This window comes from Phalaenopsis equestris, unplaced genomic scaffold (genome assembly GCF_001263595.1).
Source record: "Phalaenopsis equestris unplaced genomic scaffold, ASM126359v1 Scaffold001241, whole genome shotgun sequence".
In the NCBI taxonomy this organism is placed as follows: Eukaryota; Viridiplantae; Streptophyta; class Magnoliopsida; order Asparagales; family Orchidaceae; genus Phalaenopsis; species Phalaenopsis equestris.
The window spans coordinates 448,349-471,263 of NW_018165680.1; the positions used below are offsets into that span (position 1 = coordinate 448,349).

A 22,915-nucleotide genomic window follows, 5' to 3' on the forward strand; every position below is an offset into this window, starting at 1 on the left:
CATTCTACGTTAGGGACCCACAATGGTCGATGAATGTGATCTTATTATTTAGAACACATGTATCATCGTGTGTTCCCTCGATTGATCTAATACAATTCTAGAAAGAAAATAAAGGGTTACGTTATTATGATGGTTATTTGAAAGTTTAATGTAATAAATTGGAGAAATTACCTTAGAGAACGATATGTACCAATGTTTTTATTCTTTTTCTCTTTTTTATTTTAAAAGGAGTCATCATCTTGTCGATTGTTGTATAATTTCATTATTCAAATAAATCTACCTCCTGAATCATATCAGTGATTCAAAGAGGAGATGAACTGAATGAGAAGAAACATACAACAAATTAAATAACAACATAAAAGAAAAAAGTTGAGAGCCTACATGCGATAACCCTCACAAGGAAAAGTCAAGCATATCCGCCCAAACAAGATCGAGAGAGGAACCTTGGACCAATATCAGCGAATGAATATCTACGTAGACTACCCATATCCAGAGAGTCAGGTGTATGTAATTGTTCTGGGGTCAACTTGACTTCTAGAGGAACGTGTTTACTAGTTAATTACATCTCAAGGGATACCCAAGAATACTCTCGATAAAAGGGGTTTCACTTATATTATCGTAAACCTTAGGAAATAGGTCATCAAAGAAAGGTTATTTCATGTGAGAATACTCTGATGCTTCAAAGCTCACGTTAAGTCATCATGCAAAGAGTAAGTATCTCACATCCTAATTAAGTAACAACTCATCGACACACGAAATCCACAGAATAACCAAAATCATCTTGACGGGATACCCCAAAGAGTTAAAACACATTTGGACCATAAGAACATATGATAAATTGTCACATCCCAAAGGAACAATGGCTCATCGGCATCGAGCCATCAAAATGATATTGATGAATTTAAAAGAGCGACATGGCTCAAAGGGGCTAAAAAACAGGAAGGGTATATTAATCCTAACAGTATAGGTAGTTGGGTTGGGGTACCACGAACCGTCATACACAGCCACTAGGGTTTTAAGTCTACCTGGTCATGAAGTTAATCGACCTAACACTTCTAGAGATCCCCAGTAAGTAATTCGTAAATTGCATCATCCACAGGAAACCTCGGTAGCCAAAGTGGCAAGGTCAAGAGAAGTAAACTCTAGTCTTATGACCTATAAGGTTGGAACTCCAAGAGGTGGGACATGCCTGCCGAAGTGGTAAGGATACCTCAAGAAAGAAAGAGAGAGTGAGGTTCAGTTATGAAGTTGGAAGAACTCCTACAAAAGTACTTACACCCCATCTAGGTTGGGGAGCTTTCTAACATCATATGCGTACTAGACAACCACCTCACACTTCACCACCACCTCTACACCACACAACTCTCCTACACCACCACCTCCACACCACACCAATAAATCCACACACTACAATCTCCACACCACACAACCACCCGACGCCACTACACCAACACAACCACGCACCATAAAGTCCAAACCACACACACCAACACATCCACAAACCACACCACACCACAACCTCCACATCACAATGAAGAGAAGTTGGTGTAGGGTGATTGTGTGATGTGCCAAAACAAACACATCCACAATCTCCTCAAGACAATAGTTTCCCACTGAAGTTCCAGTGAAAATGAAAAATAAAACATACAAATCCAGCATGGAATTCCCATTGAAATTCAAAATTCATGTTCCCAGCTCATACTCAACACATACACAACACCCCAAATATTGCAATTAACAAATACAACACAAAATTCCATCCAAATTTCAAATTTCCTACTGAAATATCAAAGTTCACAAGGAAATCCAAATTCCCCACAACATAAGCACCAAAAGAAATCGAATAGACCACATAAAGTGGACCCAAAGCATTGCTAACATGATAAGCACAAAAAATCCAAAGATCACCGCAAAACACCAATCTAAGCAACATTACATCAAAGGGATAAATCAAAACTCGTATGAATGCAACATGAAGCATCAAAACCAAATAACTGATTATATCAAATTGAAAACAACAAAAACTAATCAAATGATGAACCACCAAAATTGAGCTAAAAAATGAAACCAACCATAATAATGCACACAACCACATAAAGAAGAGAGAATAGAGGAGAAGACAGAAAAAAGAGGGAACACCGCACAGAGGCAATCATTCCCACAACCATCAATCCGAGCCAAAGAAGAGAATGGAGAGAGGATGAGAGAATACACAACTCAACACAAAAGGTACCAACTAAAGTGACCCACCAGACCGAAGGACTTCCTCCATCACAAAGAGCACAAAGGGCACACACCACTAAAATTCGAGCGGAAGGAAAGAGGGGAGAGAGAGAAAAATCACTGGTAACTGAAAATAGAGAATCATAAACAACGCCTAGCCACCGGAGCCACGAATCTGTGAGAGAGAGATACCTAGGGCAGAAGAATCACGGGAGAGGGAGCGGAATCGAGAGAAGACAGAGGAAACACGAAAAGAGATGTCGTGCGGTACATAGCCCACGGTCAAGAGAGGAGAAATGCGGGCTGCAGGGTCAAACCCACAAACACGTTTTAATGAATTTTTTTAAGGCATTATTGTGTGTTTTCGAGCCACACAATGGAAAAATCTCAACGCAAAACGGGCATTAATATTCAATTTTTCTTGTATTTAATTAGGTTTAACATAAATTCACAATAAAATCCTATTAATGATATACCACCAAATACCACATTAATCATAATCAAATAATATTGTGGAACTCACAGGATTCTCAGAAAAAAAAAAAAAAAACACAAAGATGGAAGCTTATATTAAAAAAATTACTCTTTCTTGTCTTTAAAATTAACAATTTAAAATCCCGTTAGGGACGAGAAGCCTTGTGGTGCTTCCTGTTTTTAGGCAGCCTTGTGACGCGTACGACGACGAATAACACTGGATTCCAAGGCCTCTCCCGTCCCCAACGCGATAATGCCGAAACTGCCATGCGCGAACATGGAGCGACGAGCGCCACGCGAGAGAGAGAGAGCCTCTGTATGTGGAGGAGGTGTCAGCATCCACGCCAATCTCGGGGAAGCGCAAGTATTTTCGGCTATCTTACCACTTGCTGTTATTGATCTTCCGATTACTGGTTCATCTGCTGAGCGCATTCGTTTTAGGTTTGTAGATGAAAGTTTTTTTTTTTTAATTTTTTTTAACTAGAATGGGGTTTTGATTGTTTTTGTTTTTGGTTTCGATGAGAGTTCGGGATGCTGGATTTTGGTGATCTTGGTGAATGAGGTTAATGTAGCTAATTCATTAATAAATAGAATGAATTACTGCTTCATTTAGCCATACTTTTTATAAATCGTGGAATGCCAGTCGATTTCACAACAAGAAACCGATATGATGTTTTTTGTTCTTTGTTTTGTAACTTTGAAGCCGAGTTGGAAAGGCTGAAACTTGAAAAAATATGGCGCAAGTCCGACCTAAGATTAGGTTGGGAGTGGATGAGGAAACGATCATGGAAAACTTGTTTGGGGAGGAAATTAAATTTTTGGGCCGAGATGGATTTGAAGGCTCAGAAAAGGAGCGACGCATGTGCATGAATGTTATGGATGGAGTGGATGTTAGAAATTTCAGCAATTCTTCCAAGATGGTAAAATTTCAAGTGAGAAGCAGAAATGAATCACTTACAGAAGCCACAGCCAAATCTCCTATTTCTAAAGAGAGTTGTGCTTCTACACAGTCAAAACATGACATGTGCATCGTTGAAAGCTCAGTGGGGATGCCATCTGATGTGGATTTTTCTGCTAGTACTCCTTCACCTGCTGTCCTGAGTAAAATTGTTGCAGAAGAAAATGTATTAAAACATTCCTTAGTGGATCTCCAAACACCGGCCAACCAAAAATACGAAGAGTCAGATGCTACTGGTTTGGTTAATTATGTGTTAGCCCTGCCATGCCAACAGTCGGCTGAACCTAATGTTCCAACCACTGACGCTATCACTGCATTGGTTGAGACGCCAACTTGTAATGTTATTCATGCTCACCTCAGTTCCGAAGAACATCTGGGAAACATAGTTACAGAACATAGCAATCGAATATCGCCAATAGAATATCGTTGGAACCATTATGTAGTAGGGATCTTACCCTTCTGCTCCGCTCACATGCATGTCGTCTTCTTAAGGATGCTGGTTGGCTGGTTAAGATTCGGCAACGCATTCACAAGCCCCAAGTTGATTCCCACTATATATCACCCAATGGACATACTTTTCACTCCCTTTCCAAAGCTTGGGTGGCATTTGGGTCCGAGTTACTTGCTAGTATTCAAATTGCAGGAGCTAATGTCAAAATGGAAAGAGTTTGGGCTCATATTGATGGGTTCTGGGCTGACTTAGCAAATATTTTGGTAGAAATTAATGCAAAGATCCAGGGCATGGAAAAGCCTGCTTCTTTTCTGCTGCAATGGTGCATACTTGATCCTTTCATGGCTGTGGTGTGCATTGATAAAAAAGTTACTGCTCTGAAACGCGGAATGGTAGTGAAAGCGGCAAAAAGTAAAGCAATCATTTTAAGTGACAACAAGAGCTTGTTCTTTGCATCGGAGGGTGCGAGTAAGCTTCAAGATCACACTTTCCCTCGCAACATGGGCCAATCAGTGCAGCCAGTTTTTTCTGATAGCAGGTCAGAGGTGCTTAGATGTTCCAGTGGTCAGCAGTTTTCACCTTTACATGCTTTTCAAGGTTTGAAAAGAAAAGGGAAGCACAATAAATTAGTGTATGGTACAAGCGATGATATGCATTCCCCCAGTAAAAGACACAAAAGCTCATCTAGGCACGTAACCAAAGTGTTTTCTAATGCTACGAACTTGCATGGAATGAAGCACAATATTTCATTAGGTATACTTGATCCTAGAATTAAACACCAATTTTCCAGTCTCATTACTTTAATGCAAAATAACTAATGTTTTTCCTTTTTCATAATTTTCCAGCCAATGATATGCCAGTTCAAGAGGCGATGATCTTTGATGGTTCTTCAAATCCTGATTGCTTGAATCCATCTGAAAATTCTTCAATTCAGACAAAAGGAGTGTGTTGCAGTCCCACTGAGAAATCTAACATTGATAATGATTCTTTCAATGAATCAAGAACTGATCGACCAGTACTTTCTAAAGACACCCCATGCAGCTCGATGAGCACGGCAAATCAAAAGGATAAATTTGGCTCTTCTAATGTTTTTGGTGATAGCAGTAGGAGGGCATTAACTTTTCAAGAAAGCGTTGAAATTGGTGTTAGTTCATATTTCAAGCCTACCGATGTTAGTTGTAATACTCATGAGAGATATGAGGATCTTGGTGAAGTTGGACAACTGGGGAGGACAGATTTTGGAAATACTAGCAACTTTTTCGGAACTTTTTAATGGTAAATCCGACACATCTTAACCACCAGAATTCAGAAAAACAGACGACTAGTTTAATAAAGCAGACATCAAAAAGGTCTAAGAGAACTTCAGAATCTCAATTGGCCAAAAGTACTGTTAAGAAGTCTAAGAAGAATATAGAAAATGAATTCATGATAAATTTCAAGATATCTGAACTTGATGCCAATGAAGAAAGCACAAAGGGTTTGACGTCTAACGTGTCAGAAGCTAATTGCATATTCTCATTCCCTATTTCTATGAATCATTGCAAAAATGATTCCCTACATCTTAACCACCAGAATGCCACTAATTCTAGAGAGGAATTAATTTCAGAAGGGACAACGAAATCTGTTTTTCATCAAATCCAAGCTGAAGAGCCTTCTAAAATGGAGAATGAGCGTGCTAAATTCCAAAAGTCCCATTATTACTTTAATGATTTTAGTGCAGATGTTTGTTCATTGAATGTTTTAGGGAATTCATTTTGTATCCCTCTCAACAAAAGGTTTGATGAAGCTCTACCTACTGACCCTCTCATCAGCAAAGAAGTGGATGAAGTGGATGAAGTGGAGAAAGCTAATGCGTGTGAAAATAATGGAAAGGAAAATCACAGTTATGTGATTCAGAACAATTACCATGCAATGTCAAAAGATGGTATAATTTCGCTAGAGCCTCCACGCGACAAGAGTTTTGATGAAGCTCTAATGCTTGATCTCGGTAGATCCGAAGGAGCTGTTGAGGTAAAGAGAACCGTAGAGGGCAAGAAAAGAGGAAGGAAGAAAAAATATAGGTGCAAGATTATGGATTGTAGCTCTCAAGAAGCGGGCGCGATAAAGAAAACCGTAGAATTCAAGAAAAGAGGAAGGAAAAAATGGGATGGCTGCAAGATTAAGGTTGACAATCTCTTGAATTCTCCCATAATAAACACAATGGATAACCAATCTTGCTGCAGAACTATGTCTGCTAGAAGAAGGAATTCTGAATCTCAAGCATCCAGAGAACCAAGTATGAGATCTTGTAGATCGGCTATGCAACCTGCTAATCGTGCAAGGCAGGCATCTGTTGATGATGGGCAAACACTCAAAGGAGTAAGGACAGTGCTATGCTGGCTAATTAAGATGGGTGTGCTTTCATCTACTGATATCATGCAGTACCAGAGTCCAAGAAATAGTGCAGTGGTTAAGGAAGGTCAGATTACTAAAGCTGGAATTCTCTGCAGATGCTGCCAGAAGATTCTTTCTGTATCTGAATTTAAAAGGCACGCTGGATTCAAGGTGCAAAAACCCTCTCTGAATCTTTTTCTGAAGTCTGGAAAATCGTACATATCATGCCAGCTTCAGGCTTGGTCTGCTGAGTGTGAACTGAGGAAAGATGACATGCGAACTAGAGAATTGCATAAGGAAGATGAGAATGATGATGCCTGTAGATTTTGTGCTGATGGTGGTGAGCTAATATGCTGTGATAGCTGCCCATCTACTTACCATCAAGCTTGTTTGTACTTAAAGGTATGATATTAAAATTTAAATTCAATGCTCCTGAAAATTTTTGGAATTCATATTTTCTTGTCACAAATTTGTCAGATTCTCCCAAATCCCACTCCATGTTCATCCACTGAAACGAAGGAAATGTTGAAAAGGCACCTAGCAATAAATGAACTTAATTCCATAGATTTCTTTGATCTTAGCTCATTGGTTTAGTAAACTAAAATGATTTACTGTGGTAGAAATCCATGTTGTGTGGAAAAAAATGCATGATAGGATATGTTTAGAGTCTATGCTTTTGAGTTTAATTTGTAATTTTTGCTAGATCGTTCTTCAATTTTAATCATCAGAAATTGTCTCTCTCCAAAATTTGGTCACATTTACACAAAAAATTGGACATGTAACTCTTATGTGAAGCTTGAATAAGCACACCAAAGTTGCCAACTTCACAGGAATTTTCTTTCTGATTTATCTTTGTTGACAATCTGTATGCATCTACAACAGAAGTTGTCAAATTAATTGCATAAATTCAGTTGAAAGTTGTGGCATATTGTGTTTCTTCTATTGAAACATTAAGTTTTCTTGTTTCTTTAGCCTAAGTACGGCACACATTTCTTCTTTTTAGCTTGAAGTTTGCAAATGTAATCTTAGACATCTTGTTTTCAAAAATGATTTTATAATACTTTTTATTTTATATCTTTTAATGAATCCTTTTATTTTATTCAGGAGATTCCAGAAGGCAGTTGGTACTGCCCTAATTGTAGCTGTGCTATTTGCAATTGTGCTCTTCATGTGACCAAGGGTTCAGGTTTCATTGCAACACTAGAGTGCTCACAATGCGAACATAAATGTAACTCCTTCCAAACCTATTGTGTATTAGTCACTTGTTTGATCCTCTTACTTGTTGTTAAAATGTTTTTTAATATGAAATAAAAGCTTCAAATAGCTAACCTGGCCTTTAGCTGCAACCAGCCTTGCACTATGTGCTTTAAATTCCAGAATGATTTACCATGTTTCTATGAGCATACTTTTCTGACATATGTGCTAAAACAACCTACCCATGTCTTAGCATATGTAAATCGCTAATTCACAAGTTAACCCTTTATTTGCTGCAGAAATTTAGTTTCACATTTTTTCTTCTTTTTCACTTGAATTCCATCTATGGTAATCTCCTATAAAATTGATGTGAAGGGCGGTGTCATTTAATTTTTTTACATGAGAGTAGGTGATCAATTCTTTTAATTATTTCTATTATTTTCATGTCTGTTAGGTAGAGCATCTAAAATGAGTTAGAATAAAAGAATACCCTTTTATTGAATTTTTTTCTTTGAAATCATCTATGGAGTTTTGAGTTTTTATTTTAGTGTTAATCTCTTTTATTCTTTTTTTATTATGGCATGTTTCTTTCCTTCTTGAGTTATTTTACCTTTGGTAAATTATAATTTTTGTAATTAAGTTTGCTCTGGTCGTTCCTTATTACATATGGAGAAGATTTGTAATTTGATTATTAAGAGATAAAAGAATATGATTTTCTCCACCTTTTCACATAGTATCAAATTTTGGAAATAGATCCTAGCTCTTTTTCCTTTGCTGGAGTCGCTCCCTGTAGTCGCCGGTTCCTATAGGCCCTCCGTCGGATCCTATTCTTGCTATTGTCTCTTTATATGCGTCAATCCTTTTTTGAGGCGCTGTTTTCCTAAAGCCATTTTGTTCCAGTAATCCTTCCCTTTGTTTTCTTTTGATGTTTTGTTTTAATAATCCTTCTTGCACCTTGTTCCGCCAAATTGAGGCTTCCAGACGCGAGCACCTTGTTTCGTCTAATTGAGGCTTCCAAATGCGGGGCCTTGTTATGCCAAATCTAGGGCCTTCTTCCGTCCAATCTAGCCTTTCAGAGCAGCAGACACAACTTGCATGCAGCTTGGCTTGGGAGTTTTTCTCTTTCTAGTGGAAATCACTGAGGTTCTTCTCTTAAAAGTTAACGGAATCCTTTCAATCAGCTTGCAGACCCTTCCTAGCTATTTCCTCTTTCATGCAGCCGAAAATTTTTGCTGCCCTCCTTTCGGGATTCTTCCTGCAAGCCTTCTTATCTTTACTGCTAGCTTTCTTCCAGCAACAGCTTCCGCCATATTAACAGTAGACTCTTCTTTTGTGCCACTCGCCAGACTTTTCAATTTACATGCAATAACGACCAGCTGCGTATGACCAAGTAATGAATGAGGACATCGAGTTCCACTTCGGAGGTTAATCATCCCTTCTATGAACATTTTTAGAAAGTTGATCACACAAAAACAAAATTTGGAAATTACATGGAAAACCTGCCAAATGGAAACCTAAGCAAGGGAGCAAATCAAGACAGCAAGACCCATGCTGTTACCTCTTTTGAAGGAATAGTTGGTGTTGCAGAAAACTCCTTTCGAGCACAACTGAGCGGCTCATGTCCTCCTCCCATCTCGCTGACAATAAAAGATTTTAACATTGGATAATAGATTTAGGTGTTTTTTTATCACATGACTGGAGATATTTATGTTCATACCAACTACCAAGTGTTCACCGATTCCAAATTTGTTAAACTTGTCGACGGATCTCGCTCTAGGATTGTTGAAGAAGGAGAAGTGAAAGTCTCCAAAAATATTCAACTCTCTTCTGTGCTATATGTTCCCCAACCACATTGCAACTTACTGTTAATTAGTAAGTTTGCTCATGACTTGAACTGTATTATTAAAACATTTGTGAATTTTAAGTGGTGGATTCGGGGAGATTGATCGACAATATTGAATTGCATTAAGGTCTATTTCTACTCGAGGAAAGTTTCTCCCTTAACATACACGTGGCTTCTCTTCTGTCCTCTTATCATATTCTTGAGTATGTTAGTTTGATTCTTCTAGAGATCGAGTTATATTGATATTATTATTGGGATCATCCCAATTTTCATTATGTTATAAAGTTGTTATTTCATCTCTTTATTAATAAAAAATTAAAGGTTTATCAGTGTAAAATCTATCAATGGCTAAACATACTCGTCATGTCTATTCTCTGTTCCAGTACAAACATTCACATCATTTTTCTATTATCCATAGTGATATTTGAGGACCATCAAAATTGAAGATCATTAATTGAGTCCGATAGTTTCTCTCTTATTGATGATCACACTCAAACCAGTTGGATTATCCTCATGAAGGAAAAGTCTGATATTGCACAAATCTTGCAGCCATTCCATAACATGATTTTAACTCGGTTCCAATATAAAATTCTGATTGTCAAAATTGATAATATTAAGAAATACTTCATTTCTATCCTTAGACCCTACCTTGCAAAGAACAATATTTTTCACTTGAGTTCATGGGTTAAAGCTCCACAATAAAATGTGATTATGAAAATGAAGAATAGACACCTCTTTGAGGAATCTCAAGTCTATAATGTTTTCTCATAATGCCCCAAAAGTTTTCTAGGAAGATGCCATGCTCACAACCACCTACCTCATTAATAGAATACCAAGTAGGATCCTTGGATTCAAAGCCCTTTTCGATAATGTGATGGAAAAAATGCCCTCATGTCTGAGCCTTCTCATCTAATATTTTTTAAAAAATATTTGCTTATCTTTTTTGTTCACATTCACCAACCAAACCGCACAAATTTTGACCCAAAATTCATCTAATGTATCTTTCTTGGGTGTGCTTTTAAACAAAAAAGAGGTATAAGTACTATTCTCCTATCACAAAAAAAAAAAAATTATAACTTCATGGATGTTAACTTCTTTAAAAACCAACACTATTACCCCAAATATGATATTCATGAGAGAGTCTGTGTGAAGATCAAACTTGGTATACTACTCTGGAAACTCACACTAATCTAGCATCATCACAACATATTCTACCTTTCTATACAATTATGGATATTCACATTGATCTACAGTCTTCACAACCTATTCTCCTTTCTTCTACCATATTCTCTTTCAAGTTTCATCAGTTGAGAACATCCAACTTGGGATTGACAACAAGGAGCTTCTTGTGTATACTAGGAAAAAGAAATCCACTAAGCAGGATAAAAGACAATATTCTACCACAAATGTTCACAGCCAAACTTGAATTCACACATCTTTGAAGTTCTAATGGAGATGGAAGCAATGGAGAAGACAGAGAAAATTGCACAATTTTTTCTATCCAAGATTATGTTATTTATGAAAAGTTATCATCAACATATAAAAAATTTTGTGTCTAATATTGATAGTGTGTAGAATATCAAGTCTATTCATGAAACACTTAAAAGTTCAAATGGAAAATGTTGTTTAAGAGGAAATCCAAGCACTTAATCTAAATAACACATGGACCTTTAAAAAACATCCTCCAGATAAACAACCCACTGGGTGTAAATGAGTGTTCAATGTCAAATATAAAGTAGATGAGAATATTTAGAGATTCAAAGGTAGGTTGGTGGCTAAAGATTTCACTCAGTCATATTTGATAGACTATTATGAGATATCTGCTCCAGTGGTCAAGTTAGACATTGTAAGAGTTTTTTTTTTTCAGTAGTGAATAAAAAATGAGAACTGCATCAACTTAATATCAAGAAAGTGTTTAGGAAAATAAATCATGAGAGAGAAGTGTATAGAAAAATCTCACTAGGACTTCGAAATGACTCATATAAATATTTAGGTTCTAAATTAAGAAAGTCACTTTATGACCTCAAAGAATCTCCAAAGGATTGGTTTGACAGGTTTGTCAAGACAATCAAATCTAATGAGTACATCAAATACCAATCAAATCATGCACTATTCATAAAAGCTTACACAGGAAGGTAAGAATGCTATACTCGTCATCTATGTCGATGATAAGACACTGACATGGGGTGATGTAAAGGAAATTGGGAAGATCAAAGGGGTTCTTGTCGTTGAATTTGAAATTAAGAATCTAGAATCGATGAGATGCTTTTTGGGCATGGAAGTGACTTGGTCCAAGTCGTGTATTGTGATATCATAAAGAAAGTACATCTTAGACCTACTAAAAGAGAAATGAATACCGGGATACAAAACTCCTGAGACTCACATTTCAGGGGTAGAAAAGACACCTGTGGAAAAGCATAACTACCAGAGATTGGTGGGTAAAGTTTTCCATTTGTCACACACTAGAACTGATATCACTCACTCTGTCGGTATTGTGACTCAACATATGAATAATAATGAAGAATATTTGGAGATGTTTTATAGAATATTGAGGTTTCTTAATAAGACCTCTGTTAGAGAGTTACTATTTAAGAAATTAGACAACAAGGAGGTAGAAATATATATTGATGCTAGTTAGCTGGAGAACTCACAGACAAAAGTTTCGCTTTTGGGTATTGTTCCTCTATCTGGAAAAATATTATCACCTGAAAGAGCAAAAAATAAGCAATGATCTCTAGAAGTAGTACAAAATTTGGGCACCGGGCACTTGCTTTTGGAATTTACAAAAGAATGTATCTCCAAAGGTTACTACCTAAGTTGGGATACTCTACGATCAATCCCGTAAAGATGCTCTATGATAGCTAAGACGTCATTAGTATTGCAAATAATCCTGTGCATCATGATAAGACCAAACATATTGAGATTGATAGACATTTTATATCTGAAAAGGTCAATAGAGGCATTATTGGCTTAATCTATACATTCTGAATCATCTTTAAGGCGCTGGTGTTTTCACTAAACCTCTACCTCCAGCCAACTTCACTAATTTGAATACCAAGTTCGACATTTACAACATCTACAACTTCTATGACCTAGCTTGAGAGGAGTGTGAAATTCTTAGTTTTTTATTTTAGTGCTATTCTATTTTATTCTCTTTTTATTATATTATATTTCTTTCTTTTTTGAGTTTATATATCTTTGGTAAGTTATAATTTTTGTAATTAAGTTTTCCCTAGTCCTTTATTATAGAAGGAAAAGAGTTGTCATTTGATTATTGAGAAATAAGAAAATATGATTTTCTTCACCTCTCCACATCATCCATTATTGCTTACTAGGAGAGAGGTTTTTATATCCTGGATATAGGTGTGGGTTGAAGGACCTGTTCGAATTGATTTCTCCCATATGGATGCTAGATAATCTTATTAAACAATTTAAGTCTTATTTAAGTTGTATGCCAAAGATTCGATCAAACCACTTTAAAATTGTATTTTGCAAAACAAAATATACAAGATGTCAATTTCATGAGTGGACTGACATATAACGAAAATATTCTAAAAGTTTCATGGCAAATCACAAAACAAAATTGCATGACATTACAAGGATGGACAAAAGAGAAATGTAACATATATTTGAGAAGGTTACACAAATAATTTTCTGATGTGGTTCAAAAAGGAGAAATAGAAGAGTTGAAAATTTTGCTAATATTACTAGAAAAAAACACCCACGACAGGTATTTATATTATAACATTTCTAGGTGTTATCATTCTTTCTCATGATTCGAAAATCTGAGAGATGCCATACTCAACTCCTTAAAAATTTTTTTCATTTATTTTTTGTTCTAACAATAAGAAAATAATCATTGTGGATGAATCTGTGATAGCCATGGCTACTAAAGGAGGTATTATTATATGCAAATGCCTTGCACTCCAAATGCCCTCCCACTAGGTAAGTAAATTGTTTACTTGCTTGCTATCCATTGAAAAGCTAATTATAGATCAAGTGCATTGTTGTGTTTTGTCTTTCAAATTGGCTTTCAGGAGTGGGGCATGAAAGAGATGATTAGACTTGCTACAAAAAAGATGATATTTGCTACCTTAAGGAATCTAATGATTAAGAAAGTTTCATCCAACATACAATTTTAGAGGACTTTAAATTCAATGAAGCTTTGACTTGCTTTCAATACCTATATTTTGGCCACCCACCATTTATTGTTTTCAAAATTTTATATTTTTTTCATCAATAAATGATATTTTAATCTAAGAATTTCATTGTTATGTTTATATATCGAAAGATTGCAAACATACTAGCATTTCATAAAGAATATAAGAACTCTTATCCCTTCTAGTAGCATGTATCTATGGGGCTTAGTAGCTTATATTTTTATTGATGATTGTACCTATTTGTCACGAATACTTCTACTAAAAGTCAAAAGTGAACATTTTTTCACACTTTATACAACACAATAAATAAGTAATTTGTGGTTGAAATTAAAACATTTAGATCTGAAAATTCTAAAGATTATTTGAATTCTCTCCCTTGATATTTCAAATATAAATGAATAATGTATGAGTTCTATTGTGTCTTTATGCCCTAAAAAATGGAGTGACTAAATGAAAGAATGTAAACCCAATTGCTATCACAAGGGGGCTTCTTTTTGAAAAGAATTTTCCAAAATAATTTTGAGGGGCTGACGTTCTAATGGTTGTTTACATTATTAATTGGTTATTTATAATTATTTTGGATTCAAGAATCATACTTAATTTTTTACCAAATTCTTTTTGCATTTTAACATCTTTGATAATCTTGCTACTAAAATATTTGAAAGTGTTGCATGTGTTTATACTTAGTTCTAAAAAAAAACTTGATCTAAGGAAAATCAAATGTTTTAGTAGTTTTCCTCCTACATAAAAGGGTATAAATGATATTAACTTAATGACAAAGCTGCATGTGTCTGCTGAAGTCACCTTCAATGAAGAAGAAAACTTTATTACTATTTATTTTTGGAAGAAATATCATTTATAAATAATTAAATTTCCTATCACGAGGGTTTTTGGGTTCAAATGCCTTTCATAAGGGCTAACCCTTTTCTTTTACTTCAACATGTTAACAATCTTTTTACTAAAATATTTGTAATTATTGTCTTTGTTTACACACATTCCTAAATCAAACTTGATTTATTGCCACTTGAATGTGTCCTTATTGGTTATTCTCTCATACAAAGGTACAATTGCAAATAGAGAGTTTCGGATGAGGAGAACCCGAGTTGAATGGCTAAAAGAAATTTTAATATACAATTATCATTTAGTGACCTCTAATTAGGATACAGCTGTCCTTTTCCTTACTTAGACTAAAATTCTCTCCTAAAACACATTACAGTCAAGGAGGGAAATAATGCATGCTTTATTACAAATATCTAAAATGTTTAAAACCTATTAAAATTTTGATTTTTTTAATGATTATGTTGCATCACATATGATAGCTCCTTTTGTATATCCTTGCACGAAGAAATCCTCCCTCGTCTATCTTATATATAAATTATAAATATTGTGTTTGGTTTGATTTGCAAATGACAAAGTGGATATTAACTAAGACACTGCCTAGAGAATTTACCCCCATATTAGATATTATAAAATAGCTCAAGGATATAAATAGAAACTCTTATTGTTGATTATTTACTTGATTATGAGAGAGTACTTACAATTAATTTGGTCTATAAGCTCTATGAAGCTTTGTTTTATTAACAAATTTGAATTGGAGAACGAATGACATCATTATTTGCTTAGAAGGGATGGTGGGGGGATGGCGACAAACCCAATTATGAACTCATGATTTTATCTTCCCAATTATTATATACCATAGATTGCTTAATTAACTAAGGTACTCTATATCTAATTAAAAGATCCCTGTCACCAACCTTTGGTTGACTTGTCTGAGGGAACCTCAAATTCATGGAAAATGATGGCTGAAGTGGCCAATTTTAAGGTTGGCATTATCTGACAATGACATTAATGCACTATTCTATTGGGCATGCCTTATGAATTGTAACTCGTAGGTTAGCAGTTCAAGAGTATGCAAGATGAGGCATTGACTGTATTATATTGGCATTTCCATATTTAGGTAGAGGCTAACCAACTAATTAAGATTTTGCATGTTTTTTTAATTTATCACATTGGTTTAAGTGTTGCATCAGAGTTGTCTTTTGGTCCGCATACTTAAAGTCTCAATTGGCAAATTTGCACAATTTAGTTAGTCAAGTTTTAGTTAGTCAAGTTTGAAACAAAATCACAAAGAGACCAACCTATGGCATTTCATACATCAATCTAGAATCTTATTGAGTGTTCATCTACTTTGTACTCCTTGATCGGCTGTATAGCAGGTGACATTTCAATTTATTGGTGGTGGTATCACCTAGGAGTCGTCTACATTCCCATCAAATTCAATCAGTCTTCAACATCCCAGGTCAGGTTTTATCATTATATTTTAAAATATCTTACTTCTTGTCCTACTGCAGCAGTAATTGTTGCTATCCACTTTAACCACTCGAGGGATACCACATGGCCATTTCACTAATGGGGCAATGACCACACCCATAAGATTCTCTAAAACACCCAAATGTCCTTATCATGGATCCTAATCGCTTTCAAGTATTGTAATTACTTGCCAATCAATTTATCGTTTGATGCCCATCAACTAGCACCTGAGTGACCACTATTATGACTTCTTGTTGCTTTCCACCCTGAAATCACCTGATGCCAACTGAGCATTAGAAAAACCTTATATTTGTGCATTCACTCAAACAAAATGAGACAATGTCATGTCAAACCAAACTTTTCTATATTGTATTCATAGAAATTCAAGGGATAGATTTGTAATCACCTTCTTCATTCTTTTAGTTGATCCTTCTCCCTCACTTTACAGAGGACTCAGTACTCTGACTAATCCACTTAAAAATTATGTATGTTTTCTCCTCTCTTCTCTGAATCATGCTTTGGTTCTGCCTTTGAAGTTTTTTAGATGATCAACGCTTCCCTCTATTTGGAAGTAATTCAATTTGAACACAACTTATACATCATTTGCTTCCAACTAAATCTATCTTTTTTCTCCTCTTTCATGGACAATTCGGAACTCAAATTCCCTCATTAATTGATCATTGTTGATTGCTTCTGATTATTTTACATTTTAAGGTGCTACCATTAAGAATTGTTCCGGTTGGTTAAAAATTAAATGGAATAATGTCTGATCTCTAATAGTCAACTATCATAGCCACCATCCTCATTTGTCTCTTGACAATAATGGAAGCATGTAAATATCTCTCATGGACGAGTCGTCCCTGATGCACGTCCTTGCAACATGTTAAGCTTTGCCTAACATGTGTTAGAACATAATTTTGGCTTGAAATGATTCTGACATAGTCTTGAACAAGGTAGACACGTGCATAATGTATTAGGATGTGTCATAGTGATGTTTATGGCTAACAAATTCATAGAAGATATTTGGAAGTGTTTGTAACATCTAGCTTTGGACGTCGGAACACGTATCATTAGAACTTTTATGGTCAAGAATAAGGGGGAGGTCTATATAATCTAGTTTGTATTATTGTTCTAAAATCACCATGATCTATTGCCATAGATATTCCACTATGGCTCGCCAAAGAAGAACGAGACAATTTTGATTATGTATGAGTCATTTAAGTGAGTGTACTGGAAAAATATAAAATTTGAATGTTGCTTTATTTGTAGTTCTAAAACTGAATACATTGAATGTAATTTTTGTAATAGAGACAATGATAAAAGGTGTGAACGTTTTAGATATCTAGGATTTATTGTTCAAAGTGATGGTGATATATAGATGATAGATGAGGATGTTATTATTAGAATTCAAGTTGGTTGGTTGAAGTGGAGGAATGCATTGGGCCTTTTGTTTGATAGAAAAGTACCACTCAGACTCAAAAGAAAATTTTATAAAATGACGGTGATAGAGCAATGAAAATTCCCAATACCAACACACATTTCATATTTATTTGAGTAAGAGCAATGAAAATTTCCAAAATCACGCACAAGTTAATAGTCATAAGTATTGCCTATGCGTGTTGGTATTTATAAGAAATTTTGATGGGAAAATTTACTATTATTCATGATTACTCAAGTCACAGTAGTAGGGTATTTGAAAAAGCATGTTATTAATGTTTGGCTCGATAGTTAGCTTGAGCTCGACTAGTATTTATAAATTCATTTATTTAATTTTCCAAACACATAATAACACATGTAAAATAGGCTACACAATAATATTTCTACAGTACAATATAATGACAAGTAATTTAATCTCCTATATCTAGAAGCTTCACCTACCCTCATATAACGGATAAGGATTGTGTCTGAATATGTTTTTGATGAAATAGAACATAGTATAAGGTATTGCCTGTTTGGCTTTTCCTTCTATTTTTCCTTTTCTAGGTCCCAATTCTCCATAGTTATCATGATATCAGAGCCTTGAGCTCAAGTTCATTCGCTCTTCTCCTCCTCTTCCTTCTCCTCCTCGATCTTTTTCTTGCTACCTGCCAAACTTAAGATTGACACAGATCATTTTTGGGTGTTGTTAGATCGATGATACCTAGAATGTTTAGGTTGATGTAGATCGGTTCTCCAAGAGAATGTATAACTCCCAAACTTCAAAAAACCAAACCCATCACCCATGGAGATGAACACAACAACCCCTATCCTTCCCTCCATCTAATTCCCGATGAGTAATCTCAAACACCTGACCCAAAACCCACAACAAGAGCCTCATAATATGCCAAATTTGTGATTAGTTTGGTCACTCTGCAGCTGCATGTTGGCATCGCTCTAATCTTGAATACTTACCTACTAAACAAGCCTTGGAAGCCACCACCTCACAATGGGTCCTGGATTCTGGCGCTACAACGCATCTTACCTCGAATCTTAATCACCTACAACTTATCATTCCAACAACCGGTTTTGAACAAGTCATGGCGTGAACTGTTCAATTCGTTCAGTAGCACATACGGATGATGACATCCTTTTGACACCCCACTGTAAGCTTCTCCTACCCCAATTATAGCATGTTTCATCTCTTTCTCATAATTTGTTATCTGTCCATAAATTGATTCATGACTATTCATTTTGATTTGAATGATTTTCCCATCTTTAAACCCAAGACGAAGGTACCTCTACTCTGGGGAACTAGTACTGACGGCTTATATCGATCACCTCTCTTTTGCATACTATTCATGTTCTTGTCACCTCCATAAAGAAGTCCATCCTTTAGCGCAAATGTCTTGGGCATCCACATTCAGATGTTCTTACGCTCGTCTTGCTAGCTGTGCCAACTTGTCCTCCTGTATTATTTCGGTTTATCCTCCTGCTTTTCCTTCTTGCAGGTCCTGATTCTCCAAAATTATCAACACAAGCAAGGCCTTTTGCAACCAAGTTTGGTTTGATAATAGCTTAATTATGTTTAGACTTGATGTTTATAAATATTCAACTCGATATGTTAATGACCAGAGCACAAACAAAAAAAAAATAACAATAATAATTTTATTTATTTAACAAGTTGAGTTGAACAACTCTTGAGCTTGCTCAAGCTTAACTTGTCTGCACCCTAACTGATAGAGCAAAGTTTCTATAAAAAAAATGAAGTTGTTGAGCTGCATAAACTCCATTGTTCTCATAAACAAATAAGTTATAATTAGTGCACCAAAGAATTGGTTAGTTGAATTAATTTGCGAGTCTCATGTTGAAGCTTTATTTTTTTGGGTTTTTTTTTCGGCAGTTTGTATATAAATCTCTATTTTCATAATATTCAAGTAACTTTGTTAATGCAGATCATGAAACGTGCATAAAGGATGAGATTAAATGTGATGCAGTTGGATCTAATTTGTGGTTTTGTGGACAAAAATGTCTTCAGGTATTTCTTTTCGTTGTAGTTCTTTTCAAATATATCATGTTTATAGACCAAAGTTAGATACTTGTTAAGCTTCTTACTCTCGTAGTATTTTAATTCATGCAAAATATGTTTGTTTGAATAATCATGTTTGAACAAATGACTGGAAATGTGCATTAAAGCATGGTGGTATGTGCTTGTGTATGTTGCACATGGAACCTTATATGACTCTTGTGTGTGCTGTCTATATGTGCATCAAGTTTAGGAAAATAATGATGTAGGATAGCACAAGTAATTTTGTTTTGTTAATGTAAATCTAAGATGGGATGCACAAACCGAGCAAATTTGCAGTTCATAAATTAGTATAAGTGAAGTTTATTTTTCTTATGCAAATCATTAAGAGTCATAAAACATGCTCCAAATTGTAGTTTAAAGATAGCCAAATTCAGAAATTTATAAGAAAAATATGAGAATGAAATTAAATCACACAATGATTGTGATTTACGTTGCAAAAAGAAAAATCAAATTGTAGCATACATTGCAAAATCCGAATGTCACACTATTCAGTGGCTAACTAATTGAAAGGGGGGATAAAGGAAAGAAGTTATCGAGATGTTAATCAAGGTTGTTATAATGAGAAAGCTTTTCTAGAATTTGGCTAATGCTTGCATTGCACTAGAAGAATTTACAATAAACACATATAAGTTAAAGAGGAAGCAAAAATTTTATTGAATCATTAGTTGAAATGTTACATACTTCAAGCTCCTATTATAATAAAAAAGGACCACTAACTAGGTAATTTTCTTAAAATCACCCATATCTATTGTAAAAGTGCTAGTTCTTATAACAAAAAATCTAAAATAGTCCTCAATCATATTCGTGCGGAAAATTTAATCATTGAGTTTAACATTTCTTCATTTAGTTTCTCGACTATATAAAATTGATGATAAATGATCCCTATGTTAAATGATAAAAAATTATAATACAAATTTTTTATCTAAGTATTCCATCTACTATATAAAATTGATTAAAATTTAGTCATAGCAGATTATTTGAGATTAATTTTGTATATTCGAGGGATTTAATATGAGAAATGTGATATCCTAGTACCAGCTTGGCCATATATAGATGGTTGGGTGACTATTTTGGACTTTTACTGGGTTTTTGCAAGACAGTAAGTTTCCAAGTCAATTTGGGCAAAATATCACGTCTCAGTTTACATGCTATAATATAGATAGAAGTTCTTCTGGCAATGGGCGTTTAGGTAAAAAAGTCACATGACGAAGAAAATCCTAATTGTTAAGTAAGCTACAATAAGAAATTTTTGAATACATAAATAATATAAGTTAATTTAAAATAATAGAAGAAAGTAAAAAATATTCATTAAGAAATAAGGGTGTCAATGAGTTTAAGTTGAGCCAAAGTTTCCACTAACATTAGCTTGAAATTAGTTAATTAATCAACTTCGTACTTGATTTGAATTCTATTAGTGAGTTATCCTATGAGCCAACTCAAAAGAGATAAAATGATTTCTTTTCAAGCTATTATGGTAATAATATGATAAAAAATAAAACAAAATAGATTATAAATAATTAGAAAACACTTGATATAAAGAAGTAATCTATACTTTTATTTATAATTTAGCACGTAGAATTTTGAGTTCTAATAAGGGTATGTTTGGCACAGCTGTTGATCATTTATAATTTGCTAATAAGCAGATTATTCTGATAATCTGATAAACTGCAGATTATCAGAATAATCTGGCTTGCTGTTTAGGGCAGCTTATTCAGAAGAGCTTATTGATAGTACAAAAGCATATAGTGCAGAAGTATACAATCATCACAGATCAGTTCCAAAAGATGACATACAGTTCTCACACTCTCGTGAGTACCAGAATAAATAAAAAAAAGACAATGACAAGTACAACTACAATGAGAAATATTAAAATATTTAATTTTAAACTCTGGCTACGTATGTCCTCATCTGCACTATCAATCTGGGAAAACATCGGATTCCCATGACTGGTGGAAGTGTAATATGTGGGACTGTCAGCCCACTGAAAGAAACCACAACGAGCTGAAAAATCCTTGGCACAACCGTAGAACTGCCTCCCAAAGCTATGAGACTGATGTGACGTGAGCAACGGAGATGACAGTAAAAAAAAGAGCATATTATAAATAAACATTGACATCCAACATCATTTCCACAACATTTTAATTAAAATAAAACAAGTGAACAAGATGTTTATGTAGTTCGGCCAATTACCTACGTCCACGGAAGGCAATCCACGAAAGTTTTATTAAGAAAATCTGTAAGATTACATAGGTACGAATTCAGCCAGTCTATAAAAAAAAATGCATTTACAATGCATTTTCTTTACTTGAATATTCTTTGACAACAATATATATACATAACCAAATGTAGTTTCTCTTTCGTTCCCCCATTTTGATAGCTTGAATATTGTCAGAAATACTTCATATAAAAGATGTAAGTCATATAAATACCATTCTTGCATCTAATAATATTAAAAATAAAGCCTCACATATGCATATGAACCCTAATCCAAAAGCAGTTAATTCAGATCTCTGTATATGTACTTAACTCCCGAATGAGATAACCATTGCCTCATATAAAAACAAGGCTCCTTATAAAAACAAAGCCTCCTAATATCAAAGCCTGCTCATATATCAAAGATGAAAACCAAAGAAAATGTCTCATATAAAAGATGAAAACATCTACGGCAAGACCATTGCCTCATATAAAAACAAAGCCTCCTTATATGTACTTAACTCCCCAATGCTATAACCATTGTCATTCTTAACATAAAACAAAAGATAAAAGTATGGAATCCTGTCAATGACGAAGTAGATATAGATTTGAAACATTACAATTACACGCTAGTATGCTTTCATAGAAGAATAAACAATTTCGTAATGCATTTTCATGAACCAAGCCATAATTTTCATTGTATAACCAATTCAACATTTGGTTATTTAAAATTCCTACATAACAGAAATTCTTGCAAATTTTCCATCACACAAACAACGGCTAAACAATTATAACTTCACCAATTTGCTTAAAACCGGAACCATTACCCTCCATCAAACAAACAAAGTCAAAACTAGAGAAAATGCCAAAATATCGTGCCACAAAACAGATGCCCAAAACCAGAGCCAATACCTCCCATCAAACAATGCATGCCACATATCTCAATTGGGCTATAACTAAAAACCTTTCATGGACTCATATTTCATATACAAAAGAAAAAATATTTCGGTTCTTGTATCTACACTTCTCAGAAAAAGGATCAGAGAAAAGGAAGGTTTTTAGGATCGCAGCTAGCAACCCAAATCCAACAACCAGTTAAAATGCCAAAATATCGGGGCATAGAAAATGAAATATATCTCAACAGGCCTAAAACCCAAAAATCGGAGAAAATGTTAGAAGCCAGAGGATGCCGAAAACAACTCATGCCATAGATCTAAACTGGGCAATAGCT

At 34.9% G+C, this 22,915-nt stretch overlaps 2 protein-coding genes across 2 annotated transcripts in view; both read left to right on the forward strand.

Moving 5' to 3' along the window:
• Nucleotides 1-3,443: 3,443 nt before the first annotated feature.
• On the forward strand, nucleotides 3,444-5,379 carry LOC110033627 (the record flags this gene model as incomplete). The annotated part of the gene is given in 2 exon segments (XM_020737668.1): nucleotides 3,444-4,859; nucleotides 4,952-5,379. Coding segments are annotated over 2 exon segments (975 nt in total).
• A 7-nt stretch (nucleotides 5,380-5,386) lies between these two features.
• Nucleotides 5,387-22,915, forward strand: part of LOC110033637 (increased DNA methylation 1-like) — a gene marked incomplete at its 3' end in the record, with an annotated part of 31,159 nt that continues 13,630 nt past the window's right edge. Inside the window, 3 exon segments of the mRNA XM_020737683.1 lie at nucleotides 5,387-6,881; nucleotides 7,584-7,707; nucleotides 19,358-19,440. Coding sequence (XP_020593342.1) covers nucleotides 5,532-6,881; nucleotides 7,584-7,707; nucleotides 19,358-19,440 — 1,557 coding nt within the window.